At 58.1% G+C, this 18,271-nt stretch overlaps 1 protein-coding gene across 1 annotated transcript; it reads left to right on the forward strand.

Annotated features, from left to right (window-relative positions):
* Positions 1–1,370: 1,370 nt before the first annotated feature.
* Positions 1,371–17,744, forward strand: WNT10A (Wnt family member 10A; the record flags this gene model as incomplete). The annotated part of the gene is made up of 4 exons (XM_084209174.1): positions 1,371–1,429; positions 4,131–4,393; positions 12,216–12,592; positions 17,277–17,744. The coding sequence occupies 4 exons, from the start codon at positions 1,371–1,373 to the stop codon at positions 17,742–17,744; spliced, it is 1,167 nt and encodes a 388-aa protein (XP_084065300.1).
* Between the last annotated feature and the right edge of the window lie 527 nt (positions 17,745–18,271).

The raw sequence follows: 18,271 nt of genomic DNA on the forward strand, positions 1-18,271 counted from the left end.
CTCAGGTACAAGGGTCCCTCTGCTCATGCATGCACACTCTCCCTTGTCTCACACACACTCAACCAAGACATGCACGATCACCCCACACCCTGTGCCCTCACCCACACTTGGTGCACTCTCACGCTGAGCACATTCACTCCACACCTAGAGTATGCTTACCCCACTTCATGCACATTCACCCATACTCTGTGCACACTCTGCTTCTTTGCGCACACCACCAAACCCCACGCCCACAGCACCTTTCCCCCATGCCCTGAGCACACTCCTTCCAGCAGCGTTCAGCTCCCCAAGTCCCCACGAATATGGTCCCACAGCATGCACGCTCACCTGCCACCCCACGCACAGTCCCCCACACCGTGCACACAAGCCCACGGGCCACGTACACTCAGTTCTCCCGGCGCTCCAGATCCACGCCGCACATGCTCACCCCACACCACGAACACTTACCCTGCACCCTCCGCACACTCCTCCGCGCTGAGCATTCCCACCACACACACTTCGCGCTCTGCAAGCTTACCTCACACACCGTGCCCACTCACCCACGCTGTGCCCACCCCACGCCGCTTTCGCCCCAGCCCCGCGCCCACTCTCCTGCCGCCCGTGCCCGCTCGCCCCCCCCGCCGCCCGCTCCCTCTCCGGTAGGCTGCGTGCGACACGCCGGCTCCCCGCCCCGCTGCCACCCTCTGCCCCGTCCTTCCCCCGCGGGCTCCTGTCTGGACGTGTCGGGACTCGGGCTCCGGGCGCTGAGTAATGCTCGGCGCAGCGCGATCCCAGGCAGAGCCGCTGCCGCCGCCGCTCCGCGCCCAGCGCTCCCGGGGCGCTCCGGCCGCGACCCTGCTCGCTTCGCCGGAGGCCCGGCGACACCGGCGGCGGGGGGCGGCAGGGGGGCCGCGGCTCCCCATGTGCCTGCGGGCCCCGCGGGAGCCGCGGAGCCGCTCGCCCGGCGAGCCCTGCCCACGCCCGCCGCGGCCCCGGAGCCCCGGGGCGCCCTGGGGAGCGGCGGGGGAGCGCACCCCGCGGGCCGAGGGCCCCCCCGGCCCCCCGGCACGTCCCGCCATGGGGGGCTGAGCCGGGGGGCTGTGCGCGGCGGGGCGGCGGCGGGCAGGGCGGGGGGCGCGCAGCCCTCGCCGGGCTCGGAGGGCGCCGGGGCGGCGGGAGGCGGGGGGCGCATCCCGGGAGGATGGCAGAGCCGCCCCGGCGAGCCGAGCCCCGGCGCGCAGGGAGCCAGTGAGAGGGAGGAGAGGGGAAAACACAAACAAGCAAACAACCCACAACAAACAAAGCGGGCAGAGAGCAGCGCCGAGCCCCGCCGCCCCTGCCCCAAAGGCGCCCGCCCGCCCGCAGCCCGCACAGCCGCTGCCCCAGCGAAGATGCGCCCGGCCCTGGCCCACGGACTCTGCTCGCTGCTGCTCAGCCTCTGGGTACCCAGGTAGGAGCTGCACCCCTCCATCCCCAGCCCCGCCGCTGAGAGCCCCGGCCCCACGGGGAGGGCGCCGGGAAGCCGCCGCGCCCAGCCCGCACCGGGGGCGGTCTGCCCAGGGGGCTCCTGGGGGGGTCCCGCCGCCCCAGCCCGGCCCTGCACGCTTGCGGGCCCCCGTTCAAGGGGCTGTCAGGGCTGCTGCCCCCCTCCGCCTTCCCTCGTCCCGACGGAACGCCGGTGGGATGCGCAGCTTCTCCTGCTCCAGGAGGCTGTCCCCCTTCCTCCCCGGCCAGAGACGCTCCAGCGCCCGCCCCGACTGCCTCAGTTTCCCCGCTCGCCCGCGGAGGACGGGGGAATGCCGGCTGGGATGTCACTGTAGTGGGGGTCGGTGCCTACTGGATTCCCCTGCGTCCTCTCCCTGGCTCCGCCTGTCCTAAATGCCAGAGGGGTAAGAGGGGGCCACCTGCTTTCCAGAAAGTGAACCCCCAAATTCACTGTCCCTGTCCGTCTTCGCCTTCCCTCTGCCCGCTCCGAAACTTGTGCACTGCAGGCAGCCGTGGGTTAATCCTGGTGCTGGTACGAATCGGGGGGGGGGTGGGGGGGGTCCCCCGCCCTTCCCCTTCCCTCCAGCCCCTTTAAATATAATTTGTTAACGTTGGGACTTGTATTAATTAAAGCAGCAGCCGCTGCAGCCTGTGACCTGGGGGCCTGTCACCGTGAAATCAAGTTTAAATCCAGATTTAAAGGGGGAAGAGAGCTGGGGGGAGCGCTGTATCCTCCTAAGAAGTGTGACAGTGACAGCTTCTTGCCGGTCCCTGGCCCTCCTGAGCCCTGGGTGGAGCGAGGCAGAAGGACCTTCCCTCTACTCTCCGGAGCTCCTGCCTCAGTTTCCCTGCCGTGCAATTGGGAGAAAGACCATCGCCCCCATCCCGGAATGCCCTGGGAAAAGATGGCAGATGCTGTGTCAGGCTCAGGACACGAAGGGAACGAAGTCGTTGCAGTGTTCAGGGCAGGAGCTCCTGGGGTTGGAGATGGTGGTGGCTGTATCCTGCTCTGCATCTTTTGTCAGCCAGGGCTTGCTTCACAGTGGGAATGAGTGCAGGAAGCTGGGAAGATTTCCCCTCCTGTGTAGGGGTTTTGGAGGGATGCACTCCCTTTGTCTCTCTTCTCCGCTCCACTTCAACTCTCCCTATTGGAGTCACTGTGGATTTGTATTGGGGCATATTCATATACTACCCATGAAAGTGGTGGGATGGGTATAAACACCCTTGGGAAGCTGGAGAAAGCAGCAGCCTGATCCTGACAGCTCTCCCTCTGCCCTGAGCAAGCTGTAATTCCGCAGAGACGCTGGGGCTGAACCCTCCCTCCAGAGCTGGGTGAACGCTGAGCTGGGGACCTCTTCCTCTGACAGCTGTTTCTGTCCAGGTACCTGCACCAGGCTTGCAGAGGGAACAGAGGGGGAGTAATCCTTCTACCCAAGACCTGGCAGCTGCAGTCCTTCCTTCAGCATCATCCTCCAAGTCTTGTTTCTGTAATCAAAGTTCAAAGGGCTTTGAGCTCCTTGCTTCTCCCAGGGACCCAGCTCTTGCCTGTCCCAAGGAGCAGGGAGAGACTTTCCTGGGGAAAACTCCCAGCAGGGACCAAGCTCTCCTGAACAAGCAGTGGGGTGGTGCTGAGCTCCTAGTGGACCATGCTGCAAGATGCTGGATGCTGCTGGGCATCCCACTGTCTGCTGCTTGCTTTGTGGGTCTTCCACTTGGGCACTATTTAACCCAGAGTCCTTCAAGCCATTCCCTGGAGTTGGGCAAACACTTCCTACTGTCTCCTTCTCCAGATTTTTTGGTCATGTGTACCTCTGTATTAGCTCCAGGCATCTCTTTCTGGACATGCTTTGTCTCCCCACATCCCACATCCCACATCCCATCTCCACACACTCCACACTTCCCCATTTCCCCATTTCCCCAGATCACATCTCTGTGTAAGTATCTGTACCCCTGCCACAGACCATGTGCCTCTCCTTGCACCCATGCATGTGCTGTTCTCTGTGCTTCTGTGGCCACAGGTGTCTGGTTCAGTGGGGCTAGGATGTGACAGTGGACTTGGGATTGTTGCTGGGAGCTTGAGGATAGTTGGCACAGTGCATAGTTCACAGCTGAGCTGAAAAGAAAACGCTGATCATTCCCTTTACCTCCCTTGTAAGGACCAGCAGTGTTGGGGGATACAGGAGATGTAGGGAGGGGATCAGCCAGCAACACTGGCTGGAATGGTCTTCCTGCTCCAGGGTCTCTCAGTTCTCCCAGGGGGAAGCCCACGCTTTCTGTGGAAGGCGAGCTGGGGCATTGTGTGCTGAGTCTGCAGTGCATGGCCAGTGTGGGAGATCCCTGGTGGAGCACACAGAGAGAGCAAGCCTGGGAGATGCTGGGCTCCAGGGGCAGCATGGCCGGATTTAACAGCTGCTGGGCAAAGGCTGCCAGGGTGTCTGTACTGGACTTATGTTGTTGGAGGCGATTGCGGCCCCAGTGCTGCTGGTTTTCTCTGCCTGGATAAGCTGAGTTGAGTTTTTCCCTATAGGCAGCGGGCACTGTATAGATTGAGGAGCATCTCCCTTCCCCGCGTGTGTCCCCCACAGACTTTTCCCCTTCCCCAAATGGAAAACCAAGTGGTTGACACATTGCTTGCTCTGAGCTCAAGGGTGTCCTTTTCCTTCCAGCTCCTGCTCCAATGAGATCCTGGGCCTGAAGCTGCCATCAGAGCCAGTGCTGAATGCCAACACGGTGTGCCTGACCCTGCCGGGGCTGACACGGCGGCAGCTGGAGGTGTGTGTGCGCCACCCTGATGTCACTGCCTCAGCCATCCAGGGTATCCAGATTGCCATCCATGAGTGCCAGCACCAGTTCCGGGACCAGCGCTGGAATTGCTCCAGCCTTGAGACCAAGAACAAGATTCCATATGAGAGCATCATCTTCAGCAGAGGTAAGGGCTGGACGGTTCCCCTCCTGTCCCACTATCCAGCACCTGCTCTCTGGAGCCCTCATGGGCTCCCCCTGGGTCCCTGCACAGCTCTTCCCTGGCCCAGGGGATGATGAAATGAGCTCTTCAGCACCCCCATGGATGAAAGCAGACAAATGTTATGGTCTGTCAGACAAAGGAACACTGAAGGAACTGCTCCATGCACCTTTGTACCTGCACTTGCCCTTGTCCTGAGCCAACTCCAGCTGCTCCTAAGGCTCTTTCCAGGCCCTCCTGCTTTCTGGCATATTCTTCCCAGTGGTGTAGGCTGGTGTTTGGAGCAGTGCCATGGGTGTGCAGCATAGTTGATGGGTCTGAAAGTGGACGCTATGCTCTGGGATTTGGTTTGGTCGATACAGTTGAACATCTTGGCTCAGTCCTGCTCTGGGGATGGTGTTTCAGTGTGTTGTGATGAGCTGAAATGGTCCTAACTAGTGGGACGTAGCTCTGTGAGCCTGTGCTCTGCCTTTATCTTGGCTTTCCAGTGCAGAGTGCTAAGGGGTCACTGTTTTGTGGGACCCTAAAGCATGATGGCAGAGGGGACAGAGATACAGGCTGTCCTGGGAGCTCACCTGCCCACAGAGCCCCCAGCTGTGCTGCTGAGAGAACTCTCCTAGCTCTCCCCGTTCTGCCAAGGATCCTGGTGCCAGGATCTCATCTCCCTCACAGTCATGTCTGGCTCTGCCTGTATCAGAGCCTCCCTGGCTGATACTCTCTCCCTCAGGAGCAGACTCTGGGGGTGCAGAGGGGCTGGCCTGCACGGTGCAGATTAGGGTTGTGACCTGATGGGATCTTCTAGAGGATTTGAATGTATATTTTCACCCGCGTGCCCTTTCTTGAAACCTGTGCTTCAGCATATTTCTAAGTCCCCGTTGCCACAGGCCATGGTCAGGAAGGACAATGTGGTGCCAGTGGCCAGCAGTCAGGGTGCTGGGGGCAGGCCAGGTGCCCAGCACACAGACCACTCCTCCAGCTCCCAAGAAAGCTGAAAACTACCTAAGAAACTACTCACATACCCTCTTTGTGAGCCTCTCAGCTGATGCCCAGCAAAGAGTTGCAACCATCCACTCTTCTTCAAACATCCTTCCGCATCCTACATCTTCTTTCCTTGGGACTATGAGGAGAGTCTCAATGAGGAGAGCTTAGCAGCTTGAGGCTTGCATGTCATTGAGGGGATGTGGTGGCAGGAGCCCACAGGCAGCTGTAGCAAGTGGGGAGAAAGCTGGAGGGGGGATCACAGAAGTGTTTCGGTGTCCAGAGATGTCCAGGGCAGCCTGGACAGCCTTACTGGACGCTACCTTGGAGCATGTGTGGCATCAGGGCGGTGGTCCTGCCATGGAGCAGCTCTGGTCCCTCTCAGGACCTTAGTGCCTGGAGAAGGGCAGTGCCTCTTCCCTCTGTGAGTAGTGCCCAGGTTAGGACCTGGCAGGAAGGGTGGGGACTGTCAGCCCCGATAAGCATCGAGGTATTTCCAGGTCCTCTGAGGAATGTGGTTCACTTCTAGTCTCCTCAGGCAGCAGGAGACACTGGCTTGCTGGCTCAAGTTGCTCACACACCCAGACAAGCTTCCTTGCTCCAGGTACCACCAGGCTGGGAGAGAAGCACCAGCAGCAGAGAGCAGTGACCTGCATCCCTCCCTCAGTTCACCTTGTCTGCTGGTGGCCCCAGTGCCTTGCACCTCTCTTGTGTCTCAGATGCTCCTGCAGCCCTTCCTGCTGTCAGGGCTGTGACCAATAGATGTGGGGACTCCCACAGACCCTGGACTCCTGGACTTGAGCTGTTGGACATGCCTCAGCCCAGGCTCTCAGCATTGATGGGATCTCATTCTCTGCAATGGAGACACAACATCCAGCAGCAGGGCAGGATGGAGGTAGGGCTGGAGCATCAGAGCAGGCAGGCACCTCATGGCACTCCTGTTTTGGTAGCAGAGGTTGCAGGATGAGCCCCAAGCTCATGTAGCTATCTCATGTAGGTGCTTGGAGCCGTTCTGGCATGGAGAAAGCCTTGATACCGGAGCCCTGGCCCAGTTTGAACCCACTCATGTCCCTCAATAGCAGTGCTGGAGCTGTGAGCCTTGCCTTCCATCTGTTACAGGAACAGCCATCAGAGAGGGGATGCATCTCAGGAGCCCAGTGCTGGAGGAGAGGCGAATGGTAGAAGTGAGGGGTGCAGGCTCCATGGCGCAGACTTTAATGCATCTGACCTCCAGGGAGCAGGGCTCTGCTCTGCGCCCTGCCCCATCCTTGCCGTGCCTGGGAAGGCAACGTGCTTGTAGGATCATTGTTTGTAACCCGAAGTGACAGACCCCTTTAATCTTTCATTCCTTTTCCCACTTCTTCTGCCATCAGCTCAGCCGTGCGTAAATCTCACTTTAAATTATTTGTAGCTGGCTTCTCCCTCCCGCTCTCCCCGCTTGGCTTCGCTCCCCAACTCTGTCCTGTCCTCCTGCATCTCTCTCATCTTCTCCAGTGTGGCCATGAGCCAGAGAGGATGCTACACTGTTCCAGCTGTCCCATAGTGCCCATCCCACAGTGCCTAGTATCCAGGCACTCAGTGCTGCCAGGGACCTCATCCCCTGGGGACAGAGAAGAGGACAGTGGCAGATGAGGTCCCATCTCCTCATCCTGCTGAGCTGATCCCAGAAGTTTGAGTACAAGCTCTGGGGAGACAGGAAGGAGAGGCTTCTCATCAGACAGGGCTGTGAGTCTGGAGTGGCTGCCAGCATCCTGGGCAGAGCACAGACCTGGGAGATGCTGCCATCACTGGGGCACGGGAAGCAGTGGCTGTGACACACAACAGCAGGTTAGTGGAGGACAAGGAGGGTGCTCAGGAGTTTACCATCCCTGTTCTCACAGAGCCACTGGGTTCTTTTGAGACACCACCATGGTCTGTGGTCTGGTCTTTTGATGCTGCATCCTTGGGGTATGAGATGTCTTTTGTAACCTCTGTTGAGTCTCCAGTGCCATCTGCGCCCCATATCCTCCTTGGCCCATGTCTCCTCCTTGCTATGCCAGGCTCAGCAGTGCTATTGCAAATCCTCTGCCAGTCTTCCCTGGCTCCCCAGCTGGCTGCCTGTGCTCACCACCTTCCTGCACATTCTCTGGCACTGTCACTTCTGCCAGGACTCTCCAGTGCCATCCCTGGTCCCATCCTTCTCTGCTGTACCTCCCTCTCCCTCCATGTGCTCGACTGGCTGACAGAGACTTTCTCTTTTGGCCTCAGGAGAGGTAGGGGGATGGAGCAGTGAGGTTGAGGCAGGTGGCTGCATCTACACTAGCAGTGGAAATAGGTCCCCTGCTCCTGCTCCAAGGGTGAGCAGCACGATTGTGTCCACCCCACTGGAGAGGATGGCCTGTTGTCCTGCTATATTGTCCCACCACAGCGTCAGTGGACTGCCAGGCACTGTGTGGCTTGGCTGGGCTGACCTGGTTGCCTGACAAAAACCAAGCTGCAGATGGTGGTGGGTCACTGAATCTTGGTCCTTGTCCAGTATGTGGGCACCTATGGGTGGGTACAATGCCATCAGGGCTGGGGCTGTCTGGCTGCTGGGCAGGGGCTGTCTGAGGTGTGCTGTGGGACTGACTATTCCCCTTTCTCATCCCAACCCCAGCCCCATCTACATGGAGCTCTGAAAAAATTAGGACCCCCCATGGAGGGGCTGGATGTCCTTGAAGGCTTTCAAAGGCTCATGGTTGGAGGGGACATGACCCTGGAGTGCAGTATTTCTTGGTTCCTGCAGTCTTTAGAGAGATGGGTGATGCTTCCAGGCCCTGTGCCTACCTTAGAAGGGCTCACTGGTGACAAAGGGTCTGTGTGGCCATGGCCAGATCTTGATTTCTTCCAGCAGGGAGTGGGGAACTCCCTGCAAGGATGGAAACACCAGGTGCTGGGGCCCAGCCAGCTGTGAAACGGAGCTTGGGGAAGCTTTGCTGCATGCTGAGGGAGGCAGGTGTTGTTTCAGCTATCCAGGGAGATGCTGCCAAGCTCAGGACCCCGGCACCCAGCTCTGCAGAGCCCCAGCCAAGCTCCGGAGCCCGCAGACCGCAGCGCCTGGCCTGGCGCACCTGCAGCTGGGCTGCTGGCAGGGTTTTGTGCACCCCCAGGCAAACCAAGGGCTTTGCCCACCTGGCCCTGGAGCACATGTGGGTACTGTGGATGCTTGGCTTCATCCCTGTGGGTTCCCCCATTCCCTGGACCTTCTCCCCACTGATGGTGGAAGGGAGACCCTGGGGCCAGGCAGGATTCCTGGCGATGTGGGGCCGAGCTCGGCTCCCTGCAGCCTGCACAGCAGCAAGGCCTGCTCCCTCACAGCGCCGTGGGCGGACAGCAGCGAAGGCTGCGGGCTGTCCCTGGCACGCTCAAGGAGGTGCAGGGAGGCAAGTTGGGATCTGTAGGGAGGCATTTAGTGCCTGGTGCTGGGCCAGACCCTGGCAGGTTCACCTGCAGTTTAATTAGGGAGAGGGGAGGGGAGGGAGCGGGGCTGGGGGAGAGGCAGCATGTCGGGACTGGCCGTCTCAGCAGGCCTTGCAGGAGGTGGTGGGAGAAGTTCTCCTCTGCCTTATATCAGGGCTGGGGCAATGTGCCCACAGCTCCTGGCAGCTACGCCCCACTCCTGGGGGGTATTGCCGTGAAGAGGGCAGCTGAGCATCCCTGGGGTACCCTAGGGTGGGCCTACATGAGGCTGGCCCGCCGGCTCCCTCAGTGCCAGCCAGGCATTGCAGTGATGAGTGCCGGGAGAGAGTCGCTGCCTGGATGTGATGGTGAGCTGTGGGGGGAAGGCCGTGCCTCTGGCTGTCCCTGGTCTACAGACTGTAGAGCCCAGAGCTGTGCCTGAGCCAGCCCTGTAGCCTTCATTGCACATTTGCTTGAAAGATGGAGGAACTGCAGCATCCATGGCAGAGCCAGTGCTAATGGGACTTGGGGTCTTGCTAAATGACCCCCCATCTCTTAGGCACAGCTTGACAGAGAAAACTTTCCCTCCTAAGAAAGCTACTTTGGGATTTGACCTGGGGAAGAGATTTCAGACCTGTCCTCCATGCCCATCATGGTCTTTAGGTACACAGTAGGCTGGATGCCAGTGGTGGTGTCAGGATTGTGTCCTCCTTTCTCTCTTCCCTGCAGGATGCAATGCTTCTTGTACCTCCCATGGCTACATCTCTTCTGTGGTATCTGGTGGGATATGGTGACTCAAAAATCACTGCTGAGGTCTTAGGTGGCTGGGGTAGCTGGAAAGCTTCCCTCCAAAGTGCTCAAGGCTGGCCACCACACACCACTCTCGGCTGTGGTTCCTGGAAGCTTCCAGCCTTGTTGAGCCCACGAGGCAGGTGGTTGTTGCAGCCACGTTACTTGTTGCTTTGCTTCAATCCTCTGTCTCTGGTGTGGCTGGGGTAGAGCAAGGAATGTAAACTGAACCTCCTAGCAAAACTGTACTGGCATGGCTGCTGTGATCCCAGTGCTGCCCTGACCCCTCCTCCCCTTTGCTCACAGCTCCTCATGAGAGCAGGTGAGGGAAGAAGGGAAGAACTCAGGGAAGAATGGTGGGGGCAGGCAGAGTGATACTGAGCAGGGAAAGGACCACGATGGGATGGGATGGGAACAAGACTTCCTGAATGCTGTGATGTCATGTCTTGGGGACCAGTCTGTCCCCTGTCCACAGCCTGGGGAATGGCAGTGTCAGAGAAGAGGGCCCATACATCATCCATCAGCTCACATGTACTGGGAGCGCACTAGAGGAAGAAGGAGGACTGGGGCTTTAACCCATGGGTTTTCCCAGCCATGGAGGGTGCCCAATCAACCTGACCTCTTTACCTGTAAGGACACAGGCTTGCAAGACGGACTGGGTGGGGTAGAGCTTGTGTCTGGGCTCCAGAAGAGATTTTAAGGAGATGCCACACCAGAAATTATTTTTTAAACTGGAAAAATGTGTGAGAAAGAGGCAGGGCTGAGGGGAGGGTGTTGTGCTGGGTGAAGGGTTTGCTGCTCCTGTCCCCAGGCACTGGCTGTGCGAGGAGCTGGGGATGCCCAGCAGGGTGGCAGTGACGAATTGGGCTGTGCCCAGGTTTGGCATATGAAGGGCTGAAGCTGGCCCAGATGGTGGGATCAGAGAAATGACATACAGAAGATTTGGGAATCCAGGAGACTTTTCTCTGTTGGTTCTCCATCCTCCATTGCTCACCTGCGGACTGAAGTTGCCCAGATGTGGGCCTTCATGCTCCAGCAGAGCTGTGGGTGTGTTGCAGGCACTGCCTGCCAGCACTCTCCCTGGGGAGGCTGCACGGCACAGTGTACGCACCAGCGGCCCCATTACCTGCCCGCTGAAAAATGTTGTTCAACTTGTGCATGGAAAGAGGCAGGCTGAGAGCAAGCTTGTCCCACACCAAGGGGAAGCTGGGAGAGGCTCCTGCTGGCTTTTAAGCAGTGCCTCGTTAATTTTTTAAATGCACCAGTGTCAAATTAACACACAAAAGAGCAGCACGACTTTAAATGCAGGTTTCCGGGCTGCATTTCATTTTGCTTTAATAAGATCATAGCGTTTGCTCAGCGGGCGGCAGTGAACTGCGGAGGAGACATGCGTGATGGGGAGCACTGCCCAGCACAGCCAGCAGCAGCGCTTGCACTCTCACTGCTCCTGACTCTGGGGCACAGGCAGGGAGTTGGCAGGGCTTTGGGGTGCCCACCCAAGACCCCTGTTTGATGGTGTGGATTTGGTGAAGAAAACACCACAAAACCTCTTGTCTGTTCAGCTCTGTCAAAGCCAAACTGCTCATGTCCAACAGAGGGAGAGAGGCTGGGAACTCCAGCTATTTATTTATTCACATGTGACGCCACGGCGCAAAATCTGGCACTCCCTCCATCCTTGCCTCATGCTGGGGCCAGTCAGTGTGCACCAAAGCAAAGGGCACTGCAGGCTCCCCGCCTGACCTGGGAACCACAAACAAAAATATTACTTTGCATTTCAAATAGAATAGAAACTCCCAGGGAGGACAGGGTCTTCACCTGGCTTCAGTGAAGCCAAGAGATTCTCAGGTATCCCCTGCTCACAGCCACATGCAGCCTGATGAAGCTCCTTCTGTGAGACCTGTCCCTGTCCCCATCTGCCCTGTCCCCAGCTAATGACACTTGTGTATGTCCTCACTCCCTGGTGTTTAACGACAACCAGCTGTTGGCTCTGGCAGTGCACAGTGTGGTCACGGCATGCTCTAATTGATGAGGGATGTTCATTTTTTTCCAGCCTGGTATCACATTTAGAGCTTCTTGTGGGACCTGGCAGGGTTCAGGGTGGGAAGGGATATGGACAGATGAATGGGGCTGGGCAGGCAGTGCAGCCTGCTCTTTTTACTGCCTAATCTGCACCCTGTGAGTAAGCAGATGTGGCCCATTCTTCAGCAGAAATATCTCTTGGCCAGTGTTATATTTAGTATAGTAGGAAACTCTGAGCGGAGAGGGGAGGAGGGATTGCCTTTCCCATCAGAGCCATGACGCTGATGCCTGAGCAGTGCTGTGGTGGCATCTCCTGGAGTGATGTGAGAGCAGATGGTGGTGGAAGCTGGGGTCCCAGCTAGGGCAGGGCTGGCCCTCAGGGCAGCAGTGTGTCCTGGTGGGGATGGGGCTGGAGAGCAGAGAGTAGAGATTCACTCATGGCCTGTGTGGGAGCTGGTGCATCAGGAAAAGGCAAGACACAAACTGAACCTCCAAATCCCTACGCCCCAGTGTGACAATGAACTCACGCAGCCCCGCACGGGGGTCACGCCACCCAGCCTGAGCCCCAGTGTGTCCTTCCTTGCAGGCTTTCGGGAGAGCGCCTTTGCCTACGCCATAGCAGCCGCCGGCGTGGTGCACGCCGTGTCCAATGCCTGCGCCCTCGGGAAGCTGCAGGCCTGCGGCTGTGACCAGAAGCGCCGTGGCGATGAGGAGGCTTTCCGGCGCAAGCTGCACCGCCTCCAGCTGGAAGCCATGAACCGCGGCAAGGGCATGGTGCACGGCGTGCACATGGAGCACATGCCGGCAGAGACCCCTGGCCTCCAGGACTCCTGGGAATGGGGAGGCTGCAGCCCTGATGTGGACTATGGAGAGAAGTTCTCCAAGGATTTCCTCGATTCCCGGGAAACCTACAGGGACATCCACTCCCGGATGCGGCTGCACAACAACCGCGTGGGCCGGCAGGTGAGCGGGACGCTGGTGACAGTTGTGGGGAGGTGATGGTGGCCACAGGGTCCCCAGGACATGTGTGGGAAGGCTGTGAGAGACTTGTGCTGGCTGCTGTGGAACCATTTGTGAGTCTGGGATTGCCCTCAAGGCACCTCCTCTCCCCAGTCTTGCCCAGAACAAAGGCAGTGAAACCCTTATCAGGACAGGGCTGCAAGGATATGCTGGCCAAACATCTGCTGGGAGCAGTACCTCTGAGCATTGCTGCCAAGGGATGCTGTCCAGGCCACTGTCACCTGTCTGTGCTGCAGTGGTGCAACTGGAGTGGCACAGCAATGATTCTGGCTCCTGCCTCTCAGGACTGGTGTTGGGCAGCTGCAGTGGGGGTAAGCTAAAGACAGGGAGGAGAAAGTTGCTGACATCATGGGGACACAGCACAGGTTCTGCAGCACCTAGACATGTCTTTGCCTCCACAAAGAGAGCCAGTGCCCTGACGAGGCAGATGTGAATGAGATTGAGTTAGGCAGTGGTCTCCTATACCAGCTGGGAAACACAGCATACCCTTGGGAGCAGAGGTGACAGCCCACAGCCTTGTCCCCCATCTCGAGCAGTGTGTCAGAGCCTGTTCAGGCAAGCAGGACAGCCTCCCCTCCATTCTTATGATGTCAGGTCTCCTTAAAGGTACTAATTAGTAGCTCACTCTGTCTGGAAGCTGAGGTTTAAAAGCAGCCTGACACTGGAGACAAGAAGCATGCAGGCAGGAGGGGCTGGGAGGATGGCTGCATTTCCCTGCCTGCTTTTGCTCACAGAAGGTGCCTGAGAGATCACATCCATTGAATCCAACAGGACACATGTCCCCAAGACCCCAGCCACATGCTGCCAGGGCAGTGCCAAGGGATGTGTAGTGGCTGCAGGAATAAATAATTAAAGGTCAGAATTCCACAGGGAATGTTTCCTTGAGATGGCTCAGACATTTGGATGTACCTCTTGCTTTGAGCATGTTTGAAGCCAGCTGTGAGGTGAGGATGCTGCAGAACAGGACCTTAATGTGTGGCTTACCCTGATGCTGGAGCTGAGCTTTACCATCCTGGAGAAGCCACCTCAGTTAGGCCAAGCTGTAAATGCCTGGGGAATACCAAAGCTTTTGATTTGTTTGGCTTTGTTTGCTTGTGTGTGGTGAAAGCTCACTCAGGCAGCTGAATCCTCTGCAGACTGCTCTGGCCCAATCTGGGCAAGACCCCTGTTCCAGTTCTGACTACAGGGCTCATCCTGATTCCCCTACATCTCTCCATGCCCCGGATCTCTGGGACTCTTGGCAGTGCTCAGAAATCTGTAGTCTATGTTCCCTATTTCCCAAGGGAAACCTCACAGGCTGCAGAAGAAAGGGAAGGTGACAGAGGAATATTTGCTCTGGCAGGATGTCACAAAACATTTCCCATGGGATCCAGTAGCCGTGAGAATGCCTGGGGTCTGCTTGTCCCTGAGGACAGACAGGCACGAGACTGGCAATGTCAGCTCTTGGTGGCTTCAGAGACAAGATCTGGACTGATGAAAGAAGCCTGGGAGCTAGAAGAAGAGGCAGAAAAAGACTAAAGGAATAAAGGAGGGAATGGTACCTGTGCAGGTGGGGAAGCAATGCCTGGACAGGCAGCTCAGGGACCTTGTTGAGATGAGGGTGTGAGCCCATGTGTGGTGCTGCGGGTGCCAGACATTGGAACAAGGAGATGATGCTGTGCCCTGTCTGTTTCTGTTGGTGCCATGCTTATTGCCAGGGCTGGTCCTGGGGATGGGTTCCCACTTGGGATGGGTTCTCCAACTCCCCTCCTGGGGGTCCCACACCCACCCAAGCCCCACTTTCTACTAGGGGCAATTTTCCTGCTGTAATAAGGAACAATCTCCTGGGATTTCAAGGGAAAGGAATGGCTGTGCTCATTGCAGCAGCTCTGTGGTCCTTCCCTCCAAGTCCTGAGGCTTGAACCTCTTTAGCAGAGCAGAGGTGTGGATGTGCACACCTCATGCCATGCCCTGCCATGCACCATCCCTCTTCACGCACCAAGCAGCTGCAGCACCCAGAGCTCTCCAGCAACTCACTGATTCTGAGCATCCTCTCTGTGGTTCCTGTGTGTCCCGAGGGTGCTGTGCCTGTGGGTGAGCCTGTCTCCTGGCTCAGACCCTTCAATGCTGGAGGGAGGTGACAATTCCATGAATGGTGGCACCCAGGTACCATCAGATGTGGTTTCTGTAGTGTAGTGGTTATCACGTTCGCCTGACATGCGGAAGGTCCCTGGTTCGAAACCAGGCAGAAACACACTGATTTTTCCTTTTTACACCCAGTTATGAGGCTGGGCAGGAGATTGCAGCTGCAAGGGATGTGCAGCATCTTCTGATAGTGGCAGTGGTGACCTTGCTCCTGAGGAATAGGAAGCCCTGGGATAATCATTGCTTGGTCCAACTCAGGACTGAGGTGGGTATTCTGCATCCCTGGCAGGCAGCAAGCTCCCCAGCAAGGAGCAGCAGGAGTCTGAGAGTGACTTTGCAGGTCCTCCTAACACACCAGATCAGAGAGCAAGAGAGGATGAAAGGAAGCCAGGAACTACCTATTACCCTCACAACAAAGACCTACGATAAAGTTCTTATGAGCGTGCCTGGGAGGAGCTGGGAATGTGTGAAAGAAAGCACCAGCGAGTCCAGGCATGTGTCGAACCTGCGTGTCTATGAGACAGGGAAAGGACGGGTAAGGGTGCATGGAGAAAATTCAATGACAAAAGCATGGGGCCAGGACTCAGATGGGCCCTTCTTGCATCTCCCAGTTCTGTCCTGGGAGAGGGTCCTGTCCCCTCTGTGCTGCCTGTGGAGGTGGGAAAGACCATCAGCCGTTGCTGGTTAGGGGTGGATGGGTGTTGTGGTGCTGGGGCTCAGAATGTTCAGCAGCGATGGCTTGGGTGATGGAGATGGCCACACTTGAGACCTTCTTCAGCACCTGCTATGACCAGCTGTCCAAATGAACTCCTGTCCAGCTGTCACACCACTGCCCCCTCCATCCTAATGGTGAGCCTGCCAGCCACAGCCCTGCATGCAGATTTTTCCTGGTCCAGCCAAGCCAGCAGGGAGGGAATGTGGGAAAGGGTGCCAATGCTAAAGTGTTCCCAAGGACAGTGACAAGAACAGTGGCAAGCAGTTGGTGTCACACCCAGGACATGGTGGAGAGGCCAAGTAGTTCATTACCTGTGAGGTGGAGGCTCTTCCCAGCAGGAGCAGGACTCTCAGCAGGATGAAAGCCAAACTCCAGCCCAGCCCAGACCTCTCCGCCATGTGCCCCAAGCTCCAGGCGTGTTTCATTACCATAACTGCTTAGCAACTTGAAATTTACTCAAAAACAAGAAAACAAGGAAAAAAACCTACCCATCCATACCTAAACAAGGCTGTCGTGTCACATGCGTCCCTCTCAGGGAGGGGGCAGGAATAGGCAACATGTGGCAGGCATGAAGCCAGGTAGATGTGCAGGACTGGCATTGTAGGACAGCACCTTTCACAGGGACAGGTGTGGGATCCCTGGAGCAGGGCCGTGGGTATGGGGATCAGCCTGTGATAGTCTGCAAGCCCCATCTGAACTCCTGGTAAGGTTTGGGTGTCTGCAAGGGAAGGAAACTCAGTGAAGCCTGTGTGAGCACATGGATATGGGGGCACACAACCCAGCAGGGGATCCCTATTGGGACAGAGCAGAGGACATTATAAACTGCCTCTTTCTAGGCTGTGTGAGGACGTGTGGCCATGTTGTGCCCCTGGAGATTGATGGGCACGAGCTGTTTCTCTTGGCTTGGCCACAGCAGTATCCCTTACAGGGATGGGGGATGTAGGGGATCCCAGCATGCAGCCTGGGGGCTCAGCAGCCTTGCCCAGGGAGTCCAAGGAACCCCACACTGGCCTCTGACCCCTGCATGAGCTGTGCTTTCAGGCTGGCCCAAACCACAGCCAGAGCCCAGCCTGTGCACCCTGGCCCTTGAAGAGGGTGGATGGGTAGCACTGGCCACACTGCAGCCTCTACAAACCTAAGTGAGGGATGTGATCACTGCTTGGAATTCAGGTGTGCTGGGAGGCAGCACCTCAGCCCGCTGGCACTGTGGCCAGGTTGACTGAAGGAGAGCAGGCAAGAGCTAAAAGCAGAGCTGCTCCTAGGACTCCCAGAACTGGGGCTTTATGGGGAGGGGAAAGGAAGGGGAAGCATCCCTCCCACCTGCCCCACTTGCAGTGCTACGGCCTGGTGAGGTGTGTGAGAGACCCTTGCACTAGGGAGGTCCCGGTATGGCTGCACAGATGCAGCCATGCTGGCTTTTAACTGGGGTCCAGGATCAGGTTGATGCTGCTGGAACCTAGCAGCAGTGGGAGGTGAGATCCAGGATCCTTCTCCTCCCTGTGCTCAAAGAGCTCACCCTCTCCTTTAGGTGCCAATCCCTTGATGAAACATAAAAGCCAGTTGGTATTACCAGGATGGGACGGGACAGGGTGTGGGACATGAGTTGCACTGGGCACAGCAACAGGGTGCAGCCTTGCTAGCTTTGCAGTTCCAGAGCTTTGATGGCTACTCATGCCAGCCCTTGATGTTCCCGTAGTGCCAACCCACACAGAGCTCCATTGTGGCTTCTCCAGTCCCCAAAATGCGTCTCCTTCATGCTAACTCCTCTGTCCTTCCTTCCCCGCCCAGGTGGTGATGGACAACATGAGGAGAAAGTGCAAATGCCACGGTACCTCAGGGAGCTGCCAGCTGAAGACATGCTGGCAGGTGACGCCTGAGTTTCGTCTGGTGGGGTCCCTGCTCAAGGACCGTTTCTACGGGGCCACCCTCATCCGGCCCCACAACCGGAATGCCGGGCAGCTGGAGCCGGGCCACGCTCGGCATCGCCGCCGGGCTGGCATCAGCGAGCTGGTTTACTTTGAGAAGTCACCCGACTTCTGCGAGCGAGAACCGGCCCTGGACTCCTTGGGCACTCAAGGGCGCCTGTGCAACAAGACCAGCCCGGGCATGGACAACTGCGAGAGCCTGTGCTGCGGCCGCGGGCACAACATCCTGCGGCAGACGCGCAGCGAGCGCTGCAACTGCAAGTTCCACTGGTGCTGCTTCGTGGCCTGCGAGGAGTGCCGCATCACCGAGTGGGTCAGCGTCTGCAAGTAGCCAGGCAGGGATGGGTGCCCGCCCCAGGGTGCCAGGGACAAGCACGCCTGCCTGCGGCAGGGGAGGGAGACGGGGATTGGCGCTGGGGGAGAGGTGGAGCCGCGATACCCGCTTCCCTCCGCTCCGAGGGAGCAGGAGAGGACATGCTCAGCACCCTCCAAAATCAGCACTTTGTCGTCACCTGGGAAGGGAAGGGCAGGGCTGCCCGCTGCCCCCCAACCCCACATGAGAGCACCAAGGCTCCCGGCCCCGGGGAGCCCACGGCCATGCTGTACAGACCGCCGACACCAGCACCACTCGGGGGGGCGGAGGGTGGGCGAAGGGGTGGGGGACTGCCCGCTGGCGCCCAGCGGTATGGAACAGGATGGGGTCTTGGACAGCAGGGCATGGGGAGCCCAGGGTGGGAGGGAAGTGGGGGGGACACACACTAGCACTGTGCACGAATTCCTCCAACCACATGAGAGGTTGTGCTCGGAGCAGGATGGGGTTGGAGCACCCCATGGGATGGAGAAGGGGCACGGCTCCCC

Source organism: Fringilla coelebs (assembly GCF_963513975.1).
Source record: "Fringilla coelebs genome assembly, chromosome: 7".
NCBI classification, from domain to species: domain Eukaryota; kingdom Metazoa; phylum Chordata; class Aves; order Passeriformes; family Fringillidae; genus Fringilla; species Fringilla coelebs.